We start from the raw sequence: 20,128 nt of genomic DNA, 5'->3' as shown, positions 1-20,128 counted from the left end.
ACACATTTCATTACACCAAATACACCAAATAATGTTATTTTTAGCAACATCATATGACCCCTTTAATGTTTTTCTGTCTGTATGTCATTCCATACAAAGTACACAATATATTATAAATATATTGGCTTGAAATATTAAATAATCAATTTAATGCAGAATCAGAGAGAGTCTAGAAAGAATGTATTGGTCATTGAACACAAACATATAAATATACATTACTTATGTATTAATAAAGCAAATTGATAATTAACTATTTAACATTGGGATAATAGAGCTTGATCATGCACTGCAAAAATAAATTCTTAATCAGTACTTTTGTCTCAATTTTCTTTAATACATTCAAGAAGGTAAACTGCATACATAAGTAAACAAGTTAATTTATTTGGTTTGATAGATTTCTTCATAATTGTTTGAAAACAAGACAAAAATACTGATTAATAAAACTATTTTTGCAGTGTGTTCAGAAAAAAAAAAATGATCCCACTTACAGAGAAACTCCCACTGCTTTTAAATTGTATTTCTCACAACACTCAAAGTTGTATCTTTTCATTGTAATTATTAAATGGCTGTTCAACATTAGTGGGTGTGTTTTCTCACCAAGTGTGGATCTGAGGTGTGTAGCTAGCTTTGTTAAGGGGATCTGATTGGTTTTCTCCACTCTGTCCCTCACATTGCTCTCTTACCACAGATGCCGCGGGTACGTATTTTAGCAGTAACCTGTCTCTGATCCCCAACTCATTCCTGTAGGTGTCATCAGAACTGCTTTACCTCTTAGAGGACACTATAAGTGTCAAAGTCCCCTGCTACTTTTAGTGAAGGTCACTGCTTTCTAAAAGCTTCGGCTTGTGTTAGACACCATAACCACAGAATCTCCATTGACCTTCATAATTTGTGTGTAATTTTATTGGTCAAACAAATGCAAGCCAAAGTATTTAGTGTGCATGTAAGAGTGAGTTTTGTGCTGCTTAATCAGTAATTTTGTCTTGTTTTTCAGAAAAAATATATAAACATCCTTGAAACAAGATATGTAATTATGTAAGATAATAAGAATAGTTTTTCTCTGATTTATGCTTGACAAAAGAAAACTTTCCCAATGGAGTAAGACCAAATTATGTTTTGATATTTTTACTTGAAAACAATATAAAACAACTGATTAAGAATTCTTTTTTTTACAGTGTGTTGTGAAAGATAATGTTAAACACCATGTGAGATGATTTGGAACTTGTCCTGTTTTTACCATTAAAGTTTTGCTCACTTTGAAGTTTTAAACCTTCATTGTTCTGTTGCATCCTGTGGACAAGGAACTGTTCTGTCAGCATATTTTGATCATCTCTATTTTCCATGACATATTGCATGACCTGTGTATGCATTTAGTTTTGAAGATGGGACTTTCACTTTTATGCACCCTTTTATATATACTTCATGAAAGTGCAAGAAGCTTTTCATCTGGATCTTTTTTGATAATCTTCCTATGTATATTAGAGGAGTTGGACATAAAAAGCTGCCCATTACATTTGAAGTGCTTTTGGCTACACTTCAGCAGATTTGTACTTTGACAGCATAATATTTTTGAAGATGTCATTTGTAAGGATTTTTGGTTGACTAGTCTCGTTTATTTCTTAATCTGCCCCTACAGCCCAAATCCAAGGAGAGGTTGAGAGGATTTTTGAGTTAGCACGCAGTCTACAGCTTGTGGTTCTGGATGCCGACACCATTAACCACCCTCTCCAACTAAGCAAGACCTCCTTGGCCCCGATCCTGGTGTATGTCAAGATTTCATCACCCAAGGTCAGAAACTCTGTTCAACTTGCAAACATTCTTTCAATAGTCACTTGTTTACTGATGAAACAAACATTATACATTACCGTTCAAAAGTTTGGGGTTAGTAAGATTTTTTTATTGTTTAAAAAAAAACAAAAAAAAATTCTTAAGCTCACCGAAGCTGTGTATTTGACTAAAAATACAATAATATTATGAAAATAGGATTTTGGTTTAAATTGCTTTCTATTTTAATATATTTTAAAAGGTAATTGTAAAAAGGAATATTCCTGTGATGGTAAAGCTGAATTTTCAGCAGCCATTACTCCAGTCAGTCACATGATCCTTCAGAAATCATTCTAATATGCTGATTTGCTGCTCAAGAAACATTTATTATTATTATCAATGTTGAAAACAGTTATGATACTTAATGTTTTTGTGGAAACCTTGATACATTTTTATGGATTTTTTTGATGAATACAATGTTCAGAAGATGCATTTTAAATGTCTTTACTGTGACTTTTGATCAATTAGTATGATCTGTGTTTTGTTTTTTCATTTAAATTATGTTTTTAATAATGCATGTTGTTCATTTAATTTGTATAAATGGTTGTATTGTTACCATAGCTTTTCATTTATAATCTTATAAACTACTTTCTGCAAAAATTAAAAGTATTATTTGCTGGTATGTTCAAGTATTCCATTAGTTTTAGCTAATAGATGGTATAAAAATTGCCACTAGGAGGCAGAAACAAGATTATTTTGTCAGTACAGCGATATCTGATGTGGTACTATATCAACTTGTTTGATGAACTTGTCGTTTTTCCTAATAGCTACAAATATCTTTTAAAGTGCACAACACCATTCAAAATGATACATATCTGTCATATGAATAAGATCTATCTGTCTGTCACTGGGCTACACAAAGCATAGTTTCATTCACTGCCCAGAAGCTTTTGAATGTGCAGCCATTACATTTACATAGGAAACGCTAGTTTGAGAGAAGACTGGTTGCACAAAAACACTAACCTTTCTCTTGTGACCCAGCGTGACCTAACATCCACTGTTCTTTCACCACCTATGCCTCCCACACATCCTTCCTGTCCCTTTTTCCTTCCTCTTTTCATCTGCTGTTCAGGTTCTAACAAGATTGATAAAGACCAGGGGCAAATCTCAGACTAAACATTTGAATGTTCAGATGGTGGCCGCAGACAAACTGGCCCAGTGTCCTAATGTAAGTGTGCTCTCTGTATGTACTTAAATACTAAATACTAAAGATATTAAAATGTTTTCTGTATGATTGCAGATGACCCTTTGCTAAAAATCCGCCTCTTTTAAAGAAATAGTTCACCCAAAAATGTACAGAAAATTTACTCAGACCATCCACGATATAGATGAGTTTGTTCATTCATCGGAACAGATTTGGAGAAATTTAGCCTTAGCCTATATCACTCACCAATGGATCCTCTGCAGTGAATGGGTGCCATCAGAATGAGAGTCCAAACAGCTGATAAAAGCATCACAAAAATCCACAAGTAAGCCACCCAACTTCAGTCCTTCAATTAACATCTTATGAAGCGAAAAGCTGCCTGTTTGTAATAAATAAATACATCAAGACGTTTTTAACTTCAAACCGTTGCTTCCGGCTAAAATATGGGCCCCCTATGATCTATAATATTGCTTTTTTTCCAGTACACAAAAAAAAGTAATCTTGCCTGAATAAGAAGAGAAATATGCACAGATCAAGCACAGTTTACATGCAAAAACAGTCTAAAACAGTTCTAAACAAATATGTCAGTAGATTTTGATGTGACAACAAGGGATGGATTTGTTCACTCGAGAAAGTGATATTATAGATAGAGGTCACGTATCGATTCACTGGCGATGTAATGCTAAATTTCACAAAATCTATTCTGATGAAGAAACAAACTGGTGAACTATTCCTATAACTTTCCAGACTGTCCCATTGGAATGAATTGGGAATTTTCATGATAAGCTCTATTTTCATGTGGATTGGTTAATAAAGTTTTAAGGCGTAATGGTCAATTAATCATGATAAAAAAAAATGTTACCTTGTTATGCACTTGATACATTACCTCTGATAAACTAAGAAAAAAACAAAGTCTGTTTCTTTAGAAAATCAATATGAACACCCACATTTTGAACCTCTTGGCCTCCTTTTAAAGGGGTCATATGATGTGATTAAAATTTTTCCTTTCTCTTTGGAGTGTTACAAGCTCTTGGTGCATAAAGAAGATCTGTAAAGTTGCAAAGACTAAAGTCTCAAATCCAAAGAGATATTCTTTATAAAATTAAGCCACGCCTACCTAAAACGGCTCGTTCTAACATGCCCCCACATATCTACGTCACTATGTAGGAAGATTTGCATAACGCCGCCCAAATGTTCACGCAAAGAAAGAACGCGTAACTTTTGTGGAAAATAATGTGTTTTTTGAACCTTAAACCGCATAAACACATTTCATTACACCAAATACACAAAATAATGTTCTTTTTAGCAACATCATATGACCCCTTTAACACTACCCTTATTTCTAATCCAAACCTAGCTGGAGGGCCTAATTACAAACTGTCTTGGTATGATTATCAAGAGACTGTTAGTTTTACGCTGCATCATGTTGCAAGACACCCAAGGCAGTAGTTGACATAGATTAGTCTCCCAGCATTATCCTGTGTTATGTGCTTCATTTCACTGTCACTTATACTTACCCTTTGTTGTGACGTCACTATTGGTCTCTCTCACAGGAGCTGTTCGATGTCATCTTAGATGAGAACCAGCTGTCAGATGCCTGTGAACACATCGCTGATTACCTGGACGCCTACTGGAGAGCCACACACCCTCCTGAAATGGAGCCTCCCAACCCCATGCTGGAGAAACTGGCAGAAAACACACTCCCCACCAGCCCCACACCTGCTAAGGTACTGGACACACTCTGAGAAAAACAGGAGATGAATTACTAAGACTGAACATATGCAGACAGCCTGTGGATTTCTAGAAGTGAAAAAAACAACAACTCAAGAAATGCTCTTTAGTCATGTGTTTTCTGGTTGGATGCATAACTAAACATTTTTCGCCCTGTGAATGTGTATAAAATAAACACTTTTCACACACTCACTAGTTTAATTTGTCAAAAGACAGTGATCAACAGTAAATATACACACTATGAGTCCATAAGTTTGGGGTTGGTAAGATTTGTAAATGTTTTTGAATAAGTCTCGTAAGATCACCTAGACAGCATTTGTTTTGGTCAAAAATACAGTTGTGACATTACTGTCACAACAGTATAGACAGTAATGTTGTGAAATATTATTACAATTTAAATAACTGTTTTCTATTTGAATATAGTTTAAAATGTAATGTATTCCTGTGATGGCAAAGCTGAAAATTCATCAACCATTACTTCAGTCTTCAGTGCAACATAATCCTTCAGAAGTCATTCTAATATGCTGATTTGCTGCTCAAGAAACATTTCTTATGATTATCGATATTAAAAACAGGACAGCTTAATAGTTTTGTGGAAATCTTGATACATTTTTTCCCTCAAAATTCTTTAAAGAAATGAAAGATCAAAAGAACAGGATTTATTTGAAATAGAAATCTTTTGTTAATGTATTTAATGTCACTTTATATACTGTATATGTAATAAAATAAAAGTAGTAATTTCTTTTTTTTTTAAGTATTACTGACCTCAAACCTTTGATCGGTGATATACATATATTCATAAAATCATAAAAAGTTCATAAACAGTGTCATTTCCACCACATCTCACATTATTCACATATCATATTTCATCTCAAGTATGCTTCACTGACACTTTTGTTTTATTAGTAACCAAGTACACTACATTTTCAGTATTATCTTCTCATTGTCTCTTATACCTTCAGTTTAATCCACATTCTAATTAGTTTTTGTTTACTCATGCGTACTTTTGTAAAAGTCTTAAATTATGACTGCTTTGAAACATCTGCAGGCTCCATAAAGTCAGACATTTTGCTTAGTGCTGTGTCATTCTGTGACATTTTCAATTTCCTCCCCACCTCTTACTAAACTTTCTTGGACATTTAAAGAAGACTTGAGCTTTAAGGACCTTTGCTGAGTGAGACAGTGGTCTCTCAGGTAAAATGCCTATATGTGCCAACACCTACTAGTTTGTACTTCCTAGTATCCATAGTATTAGTAATAGCCTATTTTAGGTGTTGTAAGTAAACTTTATAATAGGGCAGAAGTGCCACTTTTGTGATTTAGCCCAAGGCTAAACAAGCAATTGCTTTCTTGTATTTTTTTTTTAATTATTATTAGATTCTACATGAGCTCTTACTTAGGGATTTGCTAAACTACATATTTCAATAATAAACTAGTCAGTGGTGATATCTGAATAATTATAGTGTGGTTTGCTTGTTTCGTTCTCTGATTGGTGGCGATATCTCTGCAGAATCATGGGTAATGTGGTTTTTCATCAGGATTTTTGCAGTTAATCATGATTATTTCAAAAAATTAAAATAAATAATGAGGGCTTATGATGACTTCAAGAAAAGCATATTCCATTAATTAACAAACTCAAAGTTCACTGTAGGTCTGCCTTTAAAGGTTTAAAAGTTATCATAGAACAGTTCCCCCCATGGAGAAAATGAATGGGATTTTTACTTCTGGAGCCCAGATGCTGCACACTATTTTTGGTTTGTTTCTATTTCAAATGACTCCAAAGCTAACAGACATGGACAAGAAGCCACAAAACTCTAATTTTCATGTCATATATCTCGTATACAGGATGAACAGAAAAGCAAGAAATCGACCGCCACCAAGAGAAAAGGATCTCAAGAGCACCAGCAGGAACATCTGCCCCAGGCTCAGGAGACGAGAGAGGATGAGGAGGAGGAGGAGGAGGAAGAAGAGGAAGTGCAGGAGGAGGTCGAGGAGGAGGAGAGGCTCCTTTGTAGTGAGCCAAAGAGACACAGCCATCATCATCACCACCATCATCATCACCACCACCGCTCCAGCACCAGCCGACCAACAGAGCCCTACAACAAACACCAGCACCACATGCGCCACCAGCAGCCCACCGACATGGAGCTGCTTCCTGCTAAAGACACTTCATATACAGAGTCCCGGAGCAGACGCACTCTCCCGGTCGAGGGCGACCCGGACCAAACCGAGGTCTACTCAAGAGCACCAGCAGGAGCATCAGCCCCAGGCTCAGGAGACGAGAGAGGAGGAGGAGGAGGAGGAGGAAGAAGAAGAGGAAGTGCAGGAGGAGGCTGAGGAGGAGGAGAGGCTCCTTCGTAGTGAGCCAAAGAGACACAGCAATCATCACCACCACCACCACCACCGCTCCAGCACCAGCCGACCAACAGAGCCCCACAACAAACACCAGCAGCCTGCCGACATGGAGCTGCTTCCTTCTAAAGACACTTCGTACGTGGAGTTCCGGAGCAGGCGCACGCTCCCGGTCGAGGGCGACCCGGACCAAACCGAGGTCTACCACAATAGGACTACCACTCAAAAGGACCATAACCACCACCATCACCACCGACATCACCACCACCGCCGCGGTACCACGGACGTTCAACCGGATTATTCCCATCTCGGGCAGCAGGACTACGAACTGGAGCACAATGAGCACAACAGGCAACAGAGACAGTCGAGCCAGCTGCGCTCGCACAAACAACCGCACCACAATCACTATCACTACCAGGGACGGGAGCGGGACAGGGAGAGGGACAGGTGTGTAAAGACAGAGGAGTGGACTGAAGACATGTACATTCATCGCTGAGATGGACATTGTTTTAATGCTGCTATGTGAAATGCTGGATACCGTGTACTCAGGACAACATGGTTTCTCTTTCTTTATCCATTCTGCTGCGTCATTGCCTTCTCTGGTCGACATCTAATTTCCTTGATTTTGAGTTTTCATTCATATAATTCTGTGTTCTTTGGGCTTTATATTCGTCTCTTGCTATCAGGGCCATGACTACTGCATTTTTAAATGATTTCAGCACATTGTTCCTTCCAATCCTGAGTATGTGGTTACATCTCTGCTTGTTACTGTCCCTGTTTCATGATATGTACATATGCAAACTGGTTATGTCTTATACTGCTATGCACTTAGTCCCATCTTTATTTGTAACCCTTGAGAAAGTAATAACAAATTTTTTTTCTGATTTATTTATTTATTTATTTTTTCATTGGTCTTCTGTGGAACATGCTGCTACACTAGTGTTAGATATGAAAATATTAAGAATATAATAAGGGACTAGCCACTTCAGATATATTAAAGGTGACCTATTATGCCCCTTTCTACAATATGTAATATAAGTCTCAGGTGTCCCCAGAATGTGTCTGTGAAGTTTCAGCTCAAAATACCCCACAGGATCATTTATTATATCATTTTGAAAATGCCTATTCTGAGAGGAAGGAGAAACACGCTGTTTTCGTGCATGTGTCTTTAAATGCAAATGAGCTACTACTCCCCGCCCCCTTTTCCAGAGTAGGGCTGTGCCTTTACAGCTGGTAGGTCAGATACTCTGATAAAAAACATCAGTTTGGTTATGATTATCATGTTGATCGCGCTGAAATCATGCGTTTTAAAGCCTTATTAGTTTAAACCTCTGTTATAGTGTTTTCTGAGCGCACAGAAAGCGTCTGTCACACGGCACGTAAGTACTAAACTAAGTTCTCTTTCATGTCTTATTGCGCTTAAACGGTCAAATACACAAAAGTTTATGTTAAAAACACACGAGTTACAAAATCAGTCTGTTATGTCTGTGAAGGTAAACAGCTGGGAAAGAAATTGCATGTTTATATTAGATCTGTGTGGCAGCAGCATAATATAGAGTAAATAAATAAATCCACTGCTCTCTTGTCTCCTCTGAGTCTGAAACTCTAAATAGTGTTCTGTGCTCGTCTGTGCAGCTAACGATAGAACAGTTAACATGCTTTGCTCGAACTTTTGCCATGGTGCTAGAACTGGTACACCGTTGTCGCTTGCGAAAAACAAGAATGGCAGCGCCGTGAGTGGAAACGTGCAGATAAAGGGGCGGTGATATTATAATAAGATCCCTTTGTCACATCACAAAGGGAGAGAAATCGGACGCGCTTGTTTTTTCAGACGCTTGCAGAAAAAGGCTTACCAACACAAAGTTACTGGGTTAATCTTTTTCACGTTTCCTGGGTTGGTAGATGCACCGGGGATGCACTTAAAACCGGAAAAAAGTCCGATTTTCATGATATGTCACCTTTAATTGTGCATTCACACTGTGCTGCTATTGGCTGCATGAAATTTAGGCACACTAAAGAACCCTTTGGTGGTTGTCTTGGGCTTTTCACCTAAAGGATTGGAAGGTCTTTTTTACAAACATCCAAACAATGACAGTTTAGTCTAGTCACTTTTTAATACAAAATTTGTCCACTTTATTTTTAACACAGGAATGCTGCTTCCATTTGCAATTGAAATGTGCAAGGCTTCCAATGTCATTTGCTTCCCGTTATTTTAGCTGTACAAAAACAGTTTGTTATGCTGCTTGATATTGCAAATTAGTATTTGTTATCATATTTTAATTATCATAATCATAAATGCACTGATTTGTAGGACAAGGAAAGCCCTGACAAGGAAATTTTAGTTTTAAATAATTTTGCTACACTTTTTTAGTTTTAGTTACTTACCTATCTTGCCTAATGAATCGAAAGTCTCGCACATTCACAGGAAAATGTTAAAAAATAAGGTGCATATTTTGGATGTAAAATATTTTCTCTTATGCTAGTTTAAAACACAGGGACAAGAAGTTTGTTGGTTGATTTAACTGAAAAGTATAAACATTGTTGCTCTGTGGCACAACACGCACACAAAAAAGATTTGTTTGACCATCTCAACCAGCCTGACAGCAACCGTGGCTCAACCAATGACATAGGTTTGGAGGCATGACTATATATTTGCCTGACCAATGGCAGATGGGGGGAGTGTTTAAGACACCTGTCTGAAAAGTCATTGTTTTATAATTCCACATTACTAAGAGCAATTACAAACTTCGGTTTTAAGTCAGCGTAAATTAATGTTTGCAACCTATTTTCTATAATTTGACACATTTCAGAGGGACAGAATATTCAGTGAGATGAAAAACAGAATTTTTATTTACATACTTCAATTTCATGTTAGCTTTAATGTATACATAGTTCAGTGTTTAGTTTGGCCTGGTTTTGTAGTCACAAAAATCATTTCAAATTTTATTCAGTGAATTTCATATAAGGATCATTTGTTTCAATGCAAAGAGCTTAGCTTGATAACATAGTCATGTAAAATCAACTGCCATACTATGTGTTGTTTGCTTGCAAAATTATTTCAAATTAACAATTTTTAATGTTTATGAACAGTTTCATTCTGTTCCATATTTATAATATATACAATGTGATCATTTTTAGCCAACCAGCTGCATGTAATTATGATTTTCAAAAGGTTTGTTTAAATATATACAGTATGTATATCGAATTGATAATTTTTTTCCTTAATCGTTACTTTCATCTTCATAAAGTAAAAAGGCACACAGAAATGTCCTGAGATAAATAAGTACAATGATTCAGAAAATACCTATTTTATTACATCATGGTAACAGATTTGTTCCAAGTTTTGTTACAAATGAAAAGAGGAAGATGGCAATGAAATTAAAAGCACTCAAATCTGATCATATTCTTAATGCATCTGGAACCACGACGTTTATTTACACTTGATGTTTCATGAGTACTCTATGCATTAGTTTGTGACAACACTATAGCTTGAAAATTGTTTCTATGCATTTGTATATACCTCATAAATGCCTTTGTAGATACTGGATTGATAAAACTGAGTACAGATACTGCTGCACTGTAATAGAGATGTCCTTCTGTATTCAGTTGGTCTGACTGTATATTGTCTTTGAAATGTTCTCCTAAACAAATAATGCACACGTCAGATTGACCTTTTGATGTTTTCATGCATTGTTTTCCCAGATGTGGCTCTCGTTGTTCATTCACCTCATTGTGTATTATAGTAACACTTTACAGTAAGGTTCAATTTGTTAACATTAGTTAACATTAACAATGAAAAATACTTCTAAAGCATGTTCATTTCAACTTTTAATTTTATTAATGTAAAAGTTTTATCTGTTAATATTATTTAATGGCTGAGCTAACATGAACTAACAATTAACAATTGTATTTTTATTACCTAAAATGAATGAATATTAATAATAAATACTGAAAGAAATGTATTGCTTACTGTTAGTTACTGCATTAATGTTGACTAATACGAACCATACTGTAAAGTGTTACCAATATTATGAAGGACTTTTCTGAGCACAGATTCAGTATAAATATAAAATAAGTACAGTTCTGGAAAAAAAAAGTGAATTTAACACTTCTATATTTGAATGCGTTTCAGGAAAAATTACAATTTTCTAATGGTTGAAATTGCCACTGAATTCAAAGAGAGCATAACATTTTCTGAAACTAAAAATGGAAACGTTAAATTGCGTTCCAACACTGTCCTAATACTCCAAATGCTGCTATGTCAGCTAACCTTTACACGTCATCTTATCCTGTTTTTCGGCACTGCACTCCAAAATATGACAATTTTTCCATGCTTAAACTGCACTGCACAGTTGGCGTGTAATTGGTGGTTTGCGCAAAAACAGTTATATCAAAGTGTAACTATTTATTTAGAGCCAATTCTTATTCAGCTTATTCAAAAACTTTTTAAAAACTCAAAGACAGTCTGAAAAACCCTTCCAAAAAAAGTGGCAATGCCATATTAAACCCACTGATTCCAGATGACTCTTTGGAATATTTGATTCTGACTGGTCATTTGCACCATTCTGAAGCTGGCGCACATTTTTGGCATAATGAGTGCTGAACTGTGTAATTGACAACTGGTTTCAACATAGCTACATTTCTTCTAACATAAAATATTTTCTACCCAAATTAATAGTTATTTGGTGAGTAGCCATGTAGTAAACAGAATAACGTACAGCCATTATCGCAAAATAAACCTGATGAGCCCTGTCATTGTTTTTTATTTCATGATAATAATCGACTGACCGTCTCTTACATACAAGTAATGGGACAATGTAAAACACAGTTCTATTCAGCGATCTCAATGTTGCCAATCAATGTTTTGTTATCTTTACTATCTGAATAAGCAGCATCTCTGTTATTATACATGGGATTTTCAAATGTAGGCAATAACTGTCTTTTTGAACTTCTGTAGTACATGAAAGCTAAAGCTCCCAATATGCTGATCACTGCAATACTCAAGAACACAGCCAAACCCGTATTGACCTTGTGAGGCTCAGGACCTGTGAAGAAATAAGAGGTAAAAATAATAAGAGAAACTATCTAGTGTCAAACTGTGATATACACATTATATCAAACTGTATAAGTCCATTTGAAAGTAGAGCGGTTGCTGTTTTCTTGACATAAAATTAGATTTTTGAATATTTCTTGACAAAAAAAAAAAAACTAAAGGCATTAAGGATAAGACATAATATTACCTTCTTGTGGGGCCTTAGTGGTTGGACTTATTACTGCAGAAAGAAGAAAAAAAATCAGGTATTTTTTAAAACAAAGATTGTAATATCTGTCTATAAAATGTTATAGATAAATAGATTGATAAATGTTAAATGTTGGGGTTTTATTTCCCCTTTTCTTTAAACATTCATATTAAGCATATCTTATCGATCATGTCACAAATCTCTCTCATATATATATATATATATATAATTTTTTTTTTTTTTTTTTTTTTTTTTTCCCCAAAATCCATTTCTAAATATAGGGTAAATTCTCACAATATATGGACCTACCGTCTTTTGAGAAGAAAATATTTTTATGAAATACGAATGTCTAATGTCTAAAGTAAAAGGAAAAATGACATCTTCCACAACATACTTGTATTTAAAAATGCATAGGATATATAATGAATTTTCAGAAATATTTAAACAGTAAAATACTGAAACGAACTGGTTTTATTGTGTCACCTAACAGGACTGAATTCACAGGACAGGCTTGAATTAGGTGTTTGAAACCAGCATATTAGTTAATAAGACATAATCCTGTGTTTCTCTGACAACAATACGTACCTTTGGCGGTTTTGCAGATAAATGATAAGGCAGAGTAATCACAATGTTGTTTTTTCCATTTTTTAGTTTTGGAAGAGATTAATGCACAGTCAGGATTCCAAGAATGCTCTTGATCGTCATCTTCATAATCATTCACAGTTGCCCAGTTAGTGTAATCCACCACAGTATCATCTGACCATAACCAGTGTCCTGTGTAGTTAGATAACCCAGGGTGAGATCATATGTACCCAACCCCTTAAGGCCCATGAGTTCAACCACTAATAATGTGAAAACTCGGGGACACTGGAAAAGTGTTGAACAGAAGAGGTTCCTGTATGTGAATGTATATTTGGCGCATTACCTTTCTGGGTGTGGAAAAGTCCAATCCAAAAGTCTTTGTAACTTTCAATGAGCATGAGGTTGTTCTCTATAAACTTCTGTTCCTCTTTATCCCTAATGCTGACAAGAGATGCTCCTGAAAACCAAAATGCAAACGTTGTTACTCTTTTGTTCTTTGCACCTGTCGTGTAATTAAGTAAACAGCTTTTTAAATCAAATTTAGATCCTTACCCCATGTCATACAGAGTCTAGCTGCTCTGCTCCATGATTTCAGGTCCATCACAAAAGCATAGCAGCTGTCTTTGAAAGGTATCCACCTCACTGGACTGTCATCATCTTCTTGTGGGCAGTGCCCAGGATGCTGTGCTGGAATGGTCGGGGGAATGTCTGTGGAGAACGTCGCATGGAAATAGTGTTTACCAAGCTGATACAAGAAGTATTATCCATTCAGTGTGGAATATGATTGGATGTGTGTTGCATCACGAACTGAGTACCGAGGCTTTTACCTGTTTGTATCACAACACTGTTTGCATGTAAAAGATAGACTGCATTTTTACTGACTCTTTCTGTAGATTACATTTGTATGCCAGTAGGTGGCAAAAAGTCTTTATAATTAAGATTTGAACTCAATGATTCAGCCAGTTCAATCAAAAACACTTATTCATTTAGAAACAATACAAGTGACCGGCTTCAAGGGTGAGTAACAGAATCATTCACTCAACCAATTTGTTCATAACACTGAGACGCATGACCGACGGTATGACTATGGCTTTGTTTGGAACTATTTTATTTGGTGTAGGAAAAAAAAACTTACTGGCAATATTAAAACAAATTGAATATTTGAAAATATTTAAATATTGCTATTTGAAAATACTTAAATACTGTTTTGACTTTCTGGAGGGTGTCATGTATACGGAAAGCTTTGTACACAGGAGTTGATGGAAAATAACCTTTCTAATGCATTCTAAAAATCTGAACAATTCGATAAGGTATCCATAATTATTTGCTGTATTTTGAGACACACACACACACACACTTGTATCTCACCTGTTGTTTGCTCACAGACACTGTAGTAGGTTTGATTGCAGAGAGTTGTTTTCCATTCTCCATCTATGTCCATGTATGCACAAGGACGGTTGGGCCGTGGTTCAGAAGGTGCCCATTTCTCCATATTCATGGGCCAGTTATTTGCCCATAGAAAATATCCTTTTGTCTGTTGAATGCAAATATACAATTTGTAGATTATATGGAGTCATCATCAAACACACAGAAAAGTAGGATTTATAGAGTTCATTTTCAAAAGACTAATTTGGAAAAACACGCCATTACATTTGTTTCCACATAATGCTCAACGTAAAATGACTTTCTTGAGCATCTCTATGGCACTTTTAAGATTTGTCCTTTTTTGGATTTTGACTGCCCTAGTAATCATTCACTTTCATTGTATGACAATGAGCAGCCTGTACATTCTCCCAAACATCTCCTTTTGTGTTCCACAGAACAAAGAAACTCATAAGGATGACTGAATATTCTTATTAATTGCAATGCCATGACTTTCCATTTCTTACTCCGGTGCAGTACCTGTGTACTGCTGAGACCGATCCACATGGGCTGTTTGGCCCTATAGACCTGCAACTCAAGGTAAGCTTGTGTTATCAAATCCCGAATGCTGGCCAGATGAGCCCCCTCTGCCTCACAGCGACGGTTTGCGTCACTCCACGTTAGGTTCTCTTGAATCACTTTGAAAGATGAATTTCCAAGCTTGACAAAGGTTTTAGGAACTTCGGTTGGCACTGGAGCAATACCAGGATCTGAACATGTGAAAAGTGACACAATGGAAATATGAAGAATGGTAAAAGCCTGCAAAATATCTACAATTTCTCTGCAAGTCCATTGTGTTCAGCTAAACTCACCAACATCGCGACTGCAGATAAAACCGTGAGTAGAATTACAGTCAGTTGCCACCCACTTGCCAAAGTCAGAGCTTGAACCCTTGCCCATAAAAACACATTCCTGCTTGAAAAAGAAACATCTATTAAAGCCACTACTTTTATCACTAAAAACAATACTATTCCATTATAATCTCAACTTATTAGGGTATACCTGTTCATCCGAATAGTGATATTTTGTCCAATAGTATGAATGCCACTGAGTGGACAAAAATTAAAAGAAATTTATATAATATATAAACAGTCCATAGTCATACCAAAACATCTTCAGGTTAAATGTGGAATTTATTAAGCTGCAAATGTTTTTAAATGTTTTAAACACTTATAAATGCCCATACATAGGTTTGAGGTTCTCCTTTGGCCCACTCGGTGAATGTAACTTTACTCCCATCTGTCCACTTGAACCTCATGCTTGCCAAATTGCTGAATCCAATCCATAAGTCTGTGGTTTTCTCTCTAATCATTGTGCTTAAAAAGGCTGCAGCAAATGTGATGTAATAAATAAAACATACAGTGTCTGATAATGATCAAGTCAAAGTGCATAGATAATAATAATAATAATAATAATAATACATTAAAAATCTTTCTAATCAAGATACAGCAGTTCTAGAATAATGTCACATTTTAATCTATTTTAATTTTGAGCAGTGCTGAAATCTCTTGTCTAATTAATTAATTGAACTATCACAACGCTTTTACCTTGTTGTTGTCTACTTATAATAGATGCCAGATCTCCACCAAGCTCTCTGCAGTATCCTCTCGCTTCTGTCCATGTTTTCATGTCTTCTTTCATGTTGTAGCACTATAATGTGTTATATAAATTACCATTATCTATTTTCTTCTAAAAATTAATTGTCATAAATATAGATCATGACACAATTTCACAAATGTTGCATTGGAAAATCTATTACAGCAATGCAAAAACATTTTTTGTAATAAGCGCAGCTTTATTCAGTGAGATCTGATTTTGCTGTGAAACATGTTAATTTCATTGAGCTATAGAACAATCTAATGCAGAACTGTTTAATCACAATGACAAAAACTACATAAACACTAAAAATGTCTACATGTAAAACTTGAAAGTATAATTATAACACATTATTGTAATTATAATATTTATTATATTATTATATTATTTTTTTAATAATTTTAGAATATAATTACTTTTCCTTTGAAGCTTTTCCACTCAGGAGCACAGCCTCCTTTTGGCTGTTGTGTAGGGGCCACTGTGGTGTTCACTGGAGGTGACTGACTTCGCTTACAAACAAAATTATATTCATCACCACAGTTAATAGTTTCCCAGAGTCCTGTAACAATCAAAATGCTTTTTGTTTAATGTAATTAATCAAATGTATCAACAGTGATTTGATCACACATTAGAAACATTTTCTGCACCAAATTTATCAGTAGTCAATAACACATTCCACTAATTATACAGTATCCACCATATTCACAGATCAGAATATATGATGTACCTTGAGATGTGGTTATCTTCACACATCTTTCCTCACTGTTTTTAAAAGCAGGCTGATTTGCTTCCCAAGCTTGAAATACTACAGGGGACCCATCCATCCACCTTTATAGATAAAAAAAAATGTATTTGTTTATTTGTCCTTTTGTAAGGGAACATAGAATGCTGCTTGCATTCTTTAAACTTACTGGTAAGTCCCATCCAGATCAACTGTCAAACCAATGATAAAATCATTGTGCGAATGCTTAGCCTGCAACACACAGAAAAAAGCACTACACTGAGTCAGCAAATTAAATGCAATATAAAACATATTAAAAATAACAAATGATGCAAAGATGCATTTTGTGTGATATATGGACCACAAATATGCTGCTAGAAAATGTAACTCAGCCCTCGTACCTGATGCCAAATGAACACCCGCTCATCCTCATCACTGATAACCACAAGATCGCCATGTGATTTCTTACAGAATGTCCGAGCGTCGTGCATAGAAAGTGATGAGTACTCAGACACATAGTACTGGCTACCTTGGAATTGAATCCAGCCATCCTCTGTTTCATTATAAACTTAAATAAAAAGAAATAAATGTTTTAATTCGAGTTCCTCTTTTACCCCATTAGTGACAAAAAAAATGTGTTTGTGCAATTATAAGACTTACCTGGATCTGTAATATTTAATTCCTTTGGTATCTTTCCTAAAGACAAAGCAAAGCAGTTAGCTGTCATGTATTCAATTATAAATGAAAAATAGTACTTTCCTTTTGATCCAGTGATGGCAGAATTAGACTTTTGCCAGATTGAAATATACCTTTTCGGATTTGACAGTACCAGTCCTTTCTGTCTTGACAGTTTACATCATTCCACCCTCCATCATCGTCCCAAATTGAAATTCTCATTTCAACGCAATTTTCAATGTTGTTCAAATTGTTTGGTTCATCACTAGCCCAGCTTTGATAGGATGACTAAAATAGAGTAGATTTTGAAAAACCTAAATGACATCCAATGTGAATTCTACTTAGTATTTATTTTCTTTTAACAAATTCTTTGTGAACTCACCGAAGAACCATCACTCCAAACAAAACCCACAGAGGGATCGTACATTCTGTAACCAATCCATGCTGGATACACTCTACAAGCAAAACCACATTGTTTCTTTCTATCTTTCTTTCTTTTTTAATCATTAATTTATGCATTCATCTTTTTCAGTCATGTGACTTTTTTGCTCATCCACCATATTTATCACAGTTTATCAAGGAATACAAAAACACAGGAACACTGAGACTCAGCCAAATATAGCATTCATTGACATGTATACGCAAATGTATGGATATGGATAGTGGCTTAATTGTGGGTAATTATTGTGGATTATGATGGTCAGATGGCTGAAGAGTCATGTGACTGAAACACATGAATAGAGTCTGTTATTGATCATGTGGTATTGTCATACCAGTGAAACATGTTTGTCCATTAGCTGGACATTCATCAGCTGTCATTATGCAAAAGGAATGATAGATATTACCCTCCTTGTTTCCAAGGAATATCAGCCTCATGATGAATGCTCAGGAGATCACCGCCAAGCTCTTGGCAGAAGTCAAGAGCTTCATCCCAAGTCTTCATTTGGCTCATAGGTACATTAAAATACTGCCAGAAAGAGACAGTGCAATGTGTTAGGAAACGTTCTACAATCTCTTTTATATTGTTTTAAATAACAAACTTACCCAAAACTCAACATGAAAATAGCTTTAAAAGCCCATTTTACCTTGACACAAAACTCTTTAGACACAAGTTGCATCCAGTCTTCGGGACAGCTTAAAGCAGGTGTGGTTGGTGGGGCCGAAGTTGTAACTAGTCCATCAGCTTTCTGCTTGCAGATGTATTTTTCCTTATTTGAGCAGCTGATCACATCCCAAAGCCCAGCAACAATTCCAGTCGTCATGGCAACACAGCCTTGTTTTCTTCCTGATTTTTTTTTTTTTTAAGAAAAAGACACTCTAAAATGTAGTACTGTAATTATGAAAAGTCAGAAGCATAATAATTTAATTGACATTGAGTACAGTACCTGGCATCCCAGCGTTGAAATGAGTAAATGAGACTTGCTTAGTGTTGGTCCATTCAAAAGTGTGCCGATCCTTCTGATTAGACAACCCAATCCAGAAGTACTTCTCTGGTCGCGCTCCAACTACACTAACGAGGAATGCATTTTCTACTCTAATGGGGGAAAACAAACAGATTAAGCCTTTTGAAAGGCAGAAAATAACACTGAAAGCTGTTTTGAAAAGTTTTATTTCAATTGCTTTAAGGTTAGTAGGAGTTCAGTGTCAGATGTTGGCTAGAAAGGACAGAAAGCGTGTAACTGAAGAAGTGATCTGACCTGGATGAAATATCTACCAGTTGAGAATCAGCTTTTTCACACATCTGTTTTGCTTCTTCAAAGGTCTTAGTCTCGGATCCTGCCCTGTAGCAGTAGTACCCATACCTGGTCCAACCCTTTTCAAAAAATAAGAGAGCTGTCAGTAAATACATTTCACCACCTGATGACCAAGACATAAGTACAAGACATTAGGTCCTTTTCTAATCACACAAATACGTACTGTTTTGCATCCCGGGCTTGTGACAACTGTATCATTATTCGAGGCTTTAGAGCTGGCCGCCTTCTTACAGATGAATCCATACTTATTTTCACAAATATCATCAGCCCACTTTCCCTCCTAAATGTGAAACAGTCATTAATAATGCTATGAGGAAGACAACTAGAATTTAAGATTACTTCTCAAATAATGTGCAAAACGTTTTTAGTAAACGCTTCTTACTTCTTACATATAAAGTTCTTACCTCTCCTCTCATTAACACGCAGTCCTCTGCACGGACAGCACTGTGACTCGGCTCACTCACCTCCCATGAGGCAAAGGGAACGCTAGATTGGTCACTCCACTCAAACAGCATCTGCGTTTTACGGTCATTGAAACCAATCCACAGCTCGTCTGTTTTCACTGAAAACAGAGATGTAGATGATCGACTAGCAACCTCATATAGGGGTGAATTCCATACCTTTTCTTGCAACAGCACTGTTAACAATGTATTCTGATCATCAAAACGTACAGTATCCAAGCTGTGTCATGACAAAGTTTTGCTCTTCTTTGCTGAGAATACTCAGCAGGTCTCCTCCTTGCCGCAGGCAGGAGTCTCGCGCCTCCAGCCATGTTTGCTTGGTGCGATGAAGGAGATAACAGTTGCTTGAATATGGAATCCAGGGGCTATGGCAAAAGCCAGTGTCCACCACTGTCCAAAAAGACAAAGATAACACATTACCAACACCATATACAGTGTGGTAGAGGTTCCTAAACTTTTTGATGCTAGTGCCCACCTCAAGAGGTGAAATCAAACTTAAGACCATACACTTTAGAGTGTAATATGAGACATAAAAGCATTAAAAACAAACAAAAAAAAAAAAAAAAAAATATATATATATATATATATATATATATATATAAATAAATCTATTAAATTAAATAACA

At 35.9% G+C, this 20,128-nt stretch overlaps 2 protein-coding genes across 9 annotated transcripts in view; one reads left to right on the top strand and one right to left on the bottom strand.

The window, feature by feature from the left end:
* The window catches only part of LOC107664070 (voltage-dependent L-type calcium channel subunit beta-3-like), a 33,723-nt gene extending 25,798 nt beyond the window's left edge, over positions 1 to 7,925 (top strand). For 3 of the 6 annotated variants that reach the window (XM_016454513.1, XM_016454516.1, XM_016454517.1), the window contains exons 10-15: positions 689 to 697; positions 1,637 to 1,788; positions 2,897 to 2,992; positions 4,522 to 4,695; positions 6,545 to 6,622; positions 6,969 to 7,925. In XM_016454513.1, coding sequence (XP_016309999.1) covers positions 689 to 697; positions 1,637 to 1,788; positions 2,897 to 2,992; positions 4,522 to 4,695; positions 6,545 to 6,622; positions 6,969 to 7,547 — 1,088 coding nt within the window. In that variant the 3' untranslated portion in view covers positions 7,548 to 7,925. Of the gene's footprint in view, positions 1 to 688; positions 698 to 1,636; positions 1,789 to 2,896; positions 2,993 to 4,521; positions 4,696 to 6,544; positions 6,623 to 6,953 lie in introns of all 6 variants that reach the window. The other 3 variants (XM_016454515.1, XM_016454518.1, XM_016454514.1) reach the window with 2 other exon arrangements.
* Positions 7,926 to 10,950: 3,025 nt separating this feature from the next.
* Positions 10,951 to 20,128, bottom strand: part of LOC107664090 (macrophage mannose receptor 1-like) — a 13,532-nt gene continuing 4,354 nt past the window's right edge. For 2 of the 3 annotated variants that reach the window (XM_016454549.1, XM_016454551.1), the window contains exons 8-32: positions 19,713 to 19,892; positions 19,446 to 19,603; positions 19,205 to 19,321; positions 18,985 to 19,100; positions 18,673 to 18,821; positions 18,373 to 18,572; positions 18,133 to 18,254; positions 17,670 to 17,742; positions 17,422 to 17,575; positions 17,273 to 17,308; positions 17,014 to 17,180; positions 16,803 to 16,864; positions 16,619 to 16,719; positions 16,308 to 16,450; positions 15,843 to 15,945; positions 15,482 to 15,621; positions 15,298 to 15,342; positions 15,108 to 15,210; positions 14,776 to 15,005; positions 14,242 to 14,407; positions 13,426 to 13,581; positions 13,217 to 13,330; positions 12,877 to 13,065; positions 12,292 to 12,324; positions 10,951 to 12,096 (exon numbers count right to left, since the gene is read on the bottom strand). In XM_016454549.1, the coding sequence (XP_016310035.1) occupies positions 11,882 to 12,096; positions 12,292 to 12,324; positions 12,877 to 13,065; positions 13,217 to 13,330; positions 13,426 to 13,581; positions 14,242 to 14,407; positions 14,776 to 15,005; positions 15,108 to 15,210; positions 15,298 to 15,342; positions 15,482 to 15,621; positions 15,843 to 15,945; positions 16,308 to 16,450; positions 16,619 to 16,719; positions 16,803 to 16,864; positions 17,014 to 17,180; positions 17,273 to 17,308; positions 17,422 to 17,575; positions 17,670 to 17,742; positions 18,133 to 18,254; positions 18,373 to 18,572; positions 18,673 to 18,821; positions 18,985 to 19,100; positions 19,205 to 19,321; positions 19,446 to 19,603; positions 19,713 to 19,892 (3,272 nt within the window). In that variant the 3' untranslated portion in view covers positions 10,951 to 11,881. The remainder of the gene's footprint in view (positions 12,097 to 12,291; positions 12,325 to 12,876; positions 13,066 to 13,216; positions 13,331 to 13,425; positions 13,582 to 14,241; positions 14,408 to 14,775; positions 15,006 to 15,107; positions 15,211 to 15,297; positions 15,343 to 15,481; positions 15,622 to 15,842; positions 15,946 to 16,307; positions 16,451 to 16,618; positions 16,720 to 16,802; positions 16,865 to 17,013; positions 17,181 to 17,272; positions 17,309 to 17,421; positions 17,576 to 17,669; positions 17,743 to 18,132; positions 18,255 to 18,372; positions 18,573 to 18,672; positions 18,822 to 18,984; positions 19,101 to 19,204; positions 19,322 to 19,445; positions 19,604 to 19,712; positions 19,893 to 20,128) is intronic. The other variant, XM_016454550.1, reaches the window with a different exon arrangement.

The sequence above is a fragment of the Sinocyclocheilus anshuiensis genome, unplaced genomic scaffold (genome assembly GCF_001515605.1).
Source record: "Sinocyclocheilus anshuiensis isolate Anshui unplaced genomic scaffold, SAMN03320099.WGS_v1.1 scaffold23, whole genome shotgun sequence".
Lineage (NCBI taxonomy): Eukaryota > Metazoa > Chordata > Actinopteri > Cypriniformes > Cyprinidae > Sinocyclocheilus > Sinocyclocheilus anshuiensis.
Note: the sequence above shows the minus strand (reverse complement) of the source record. Positions and strands in the feature narration are given on the sequence as shown.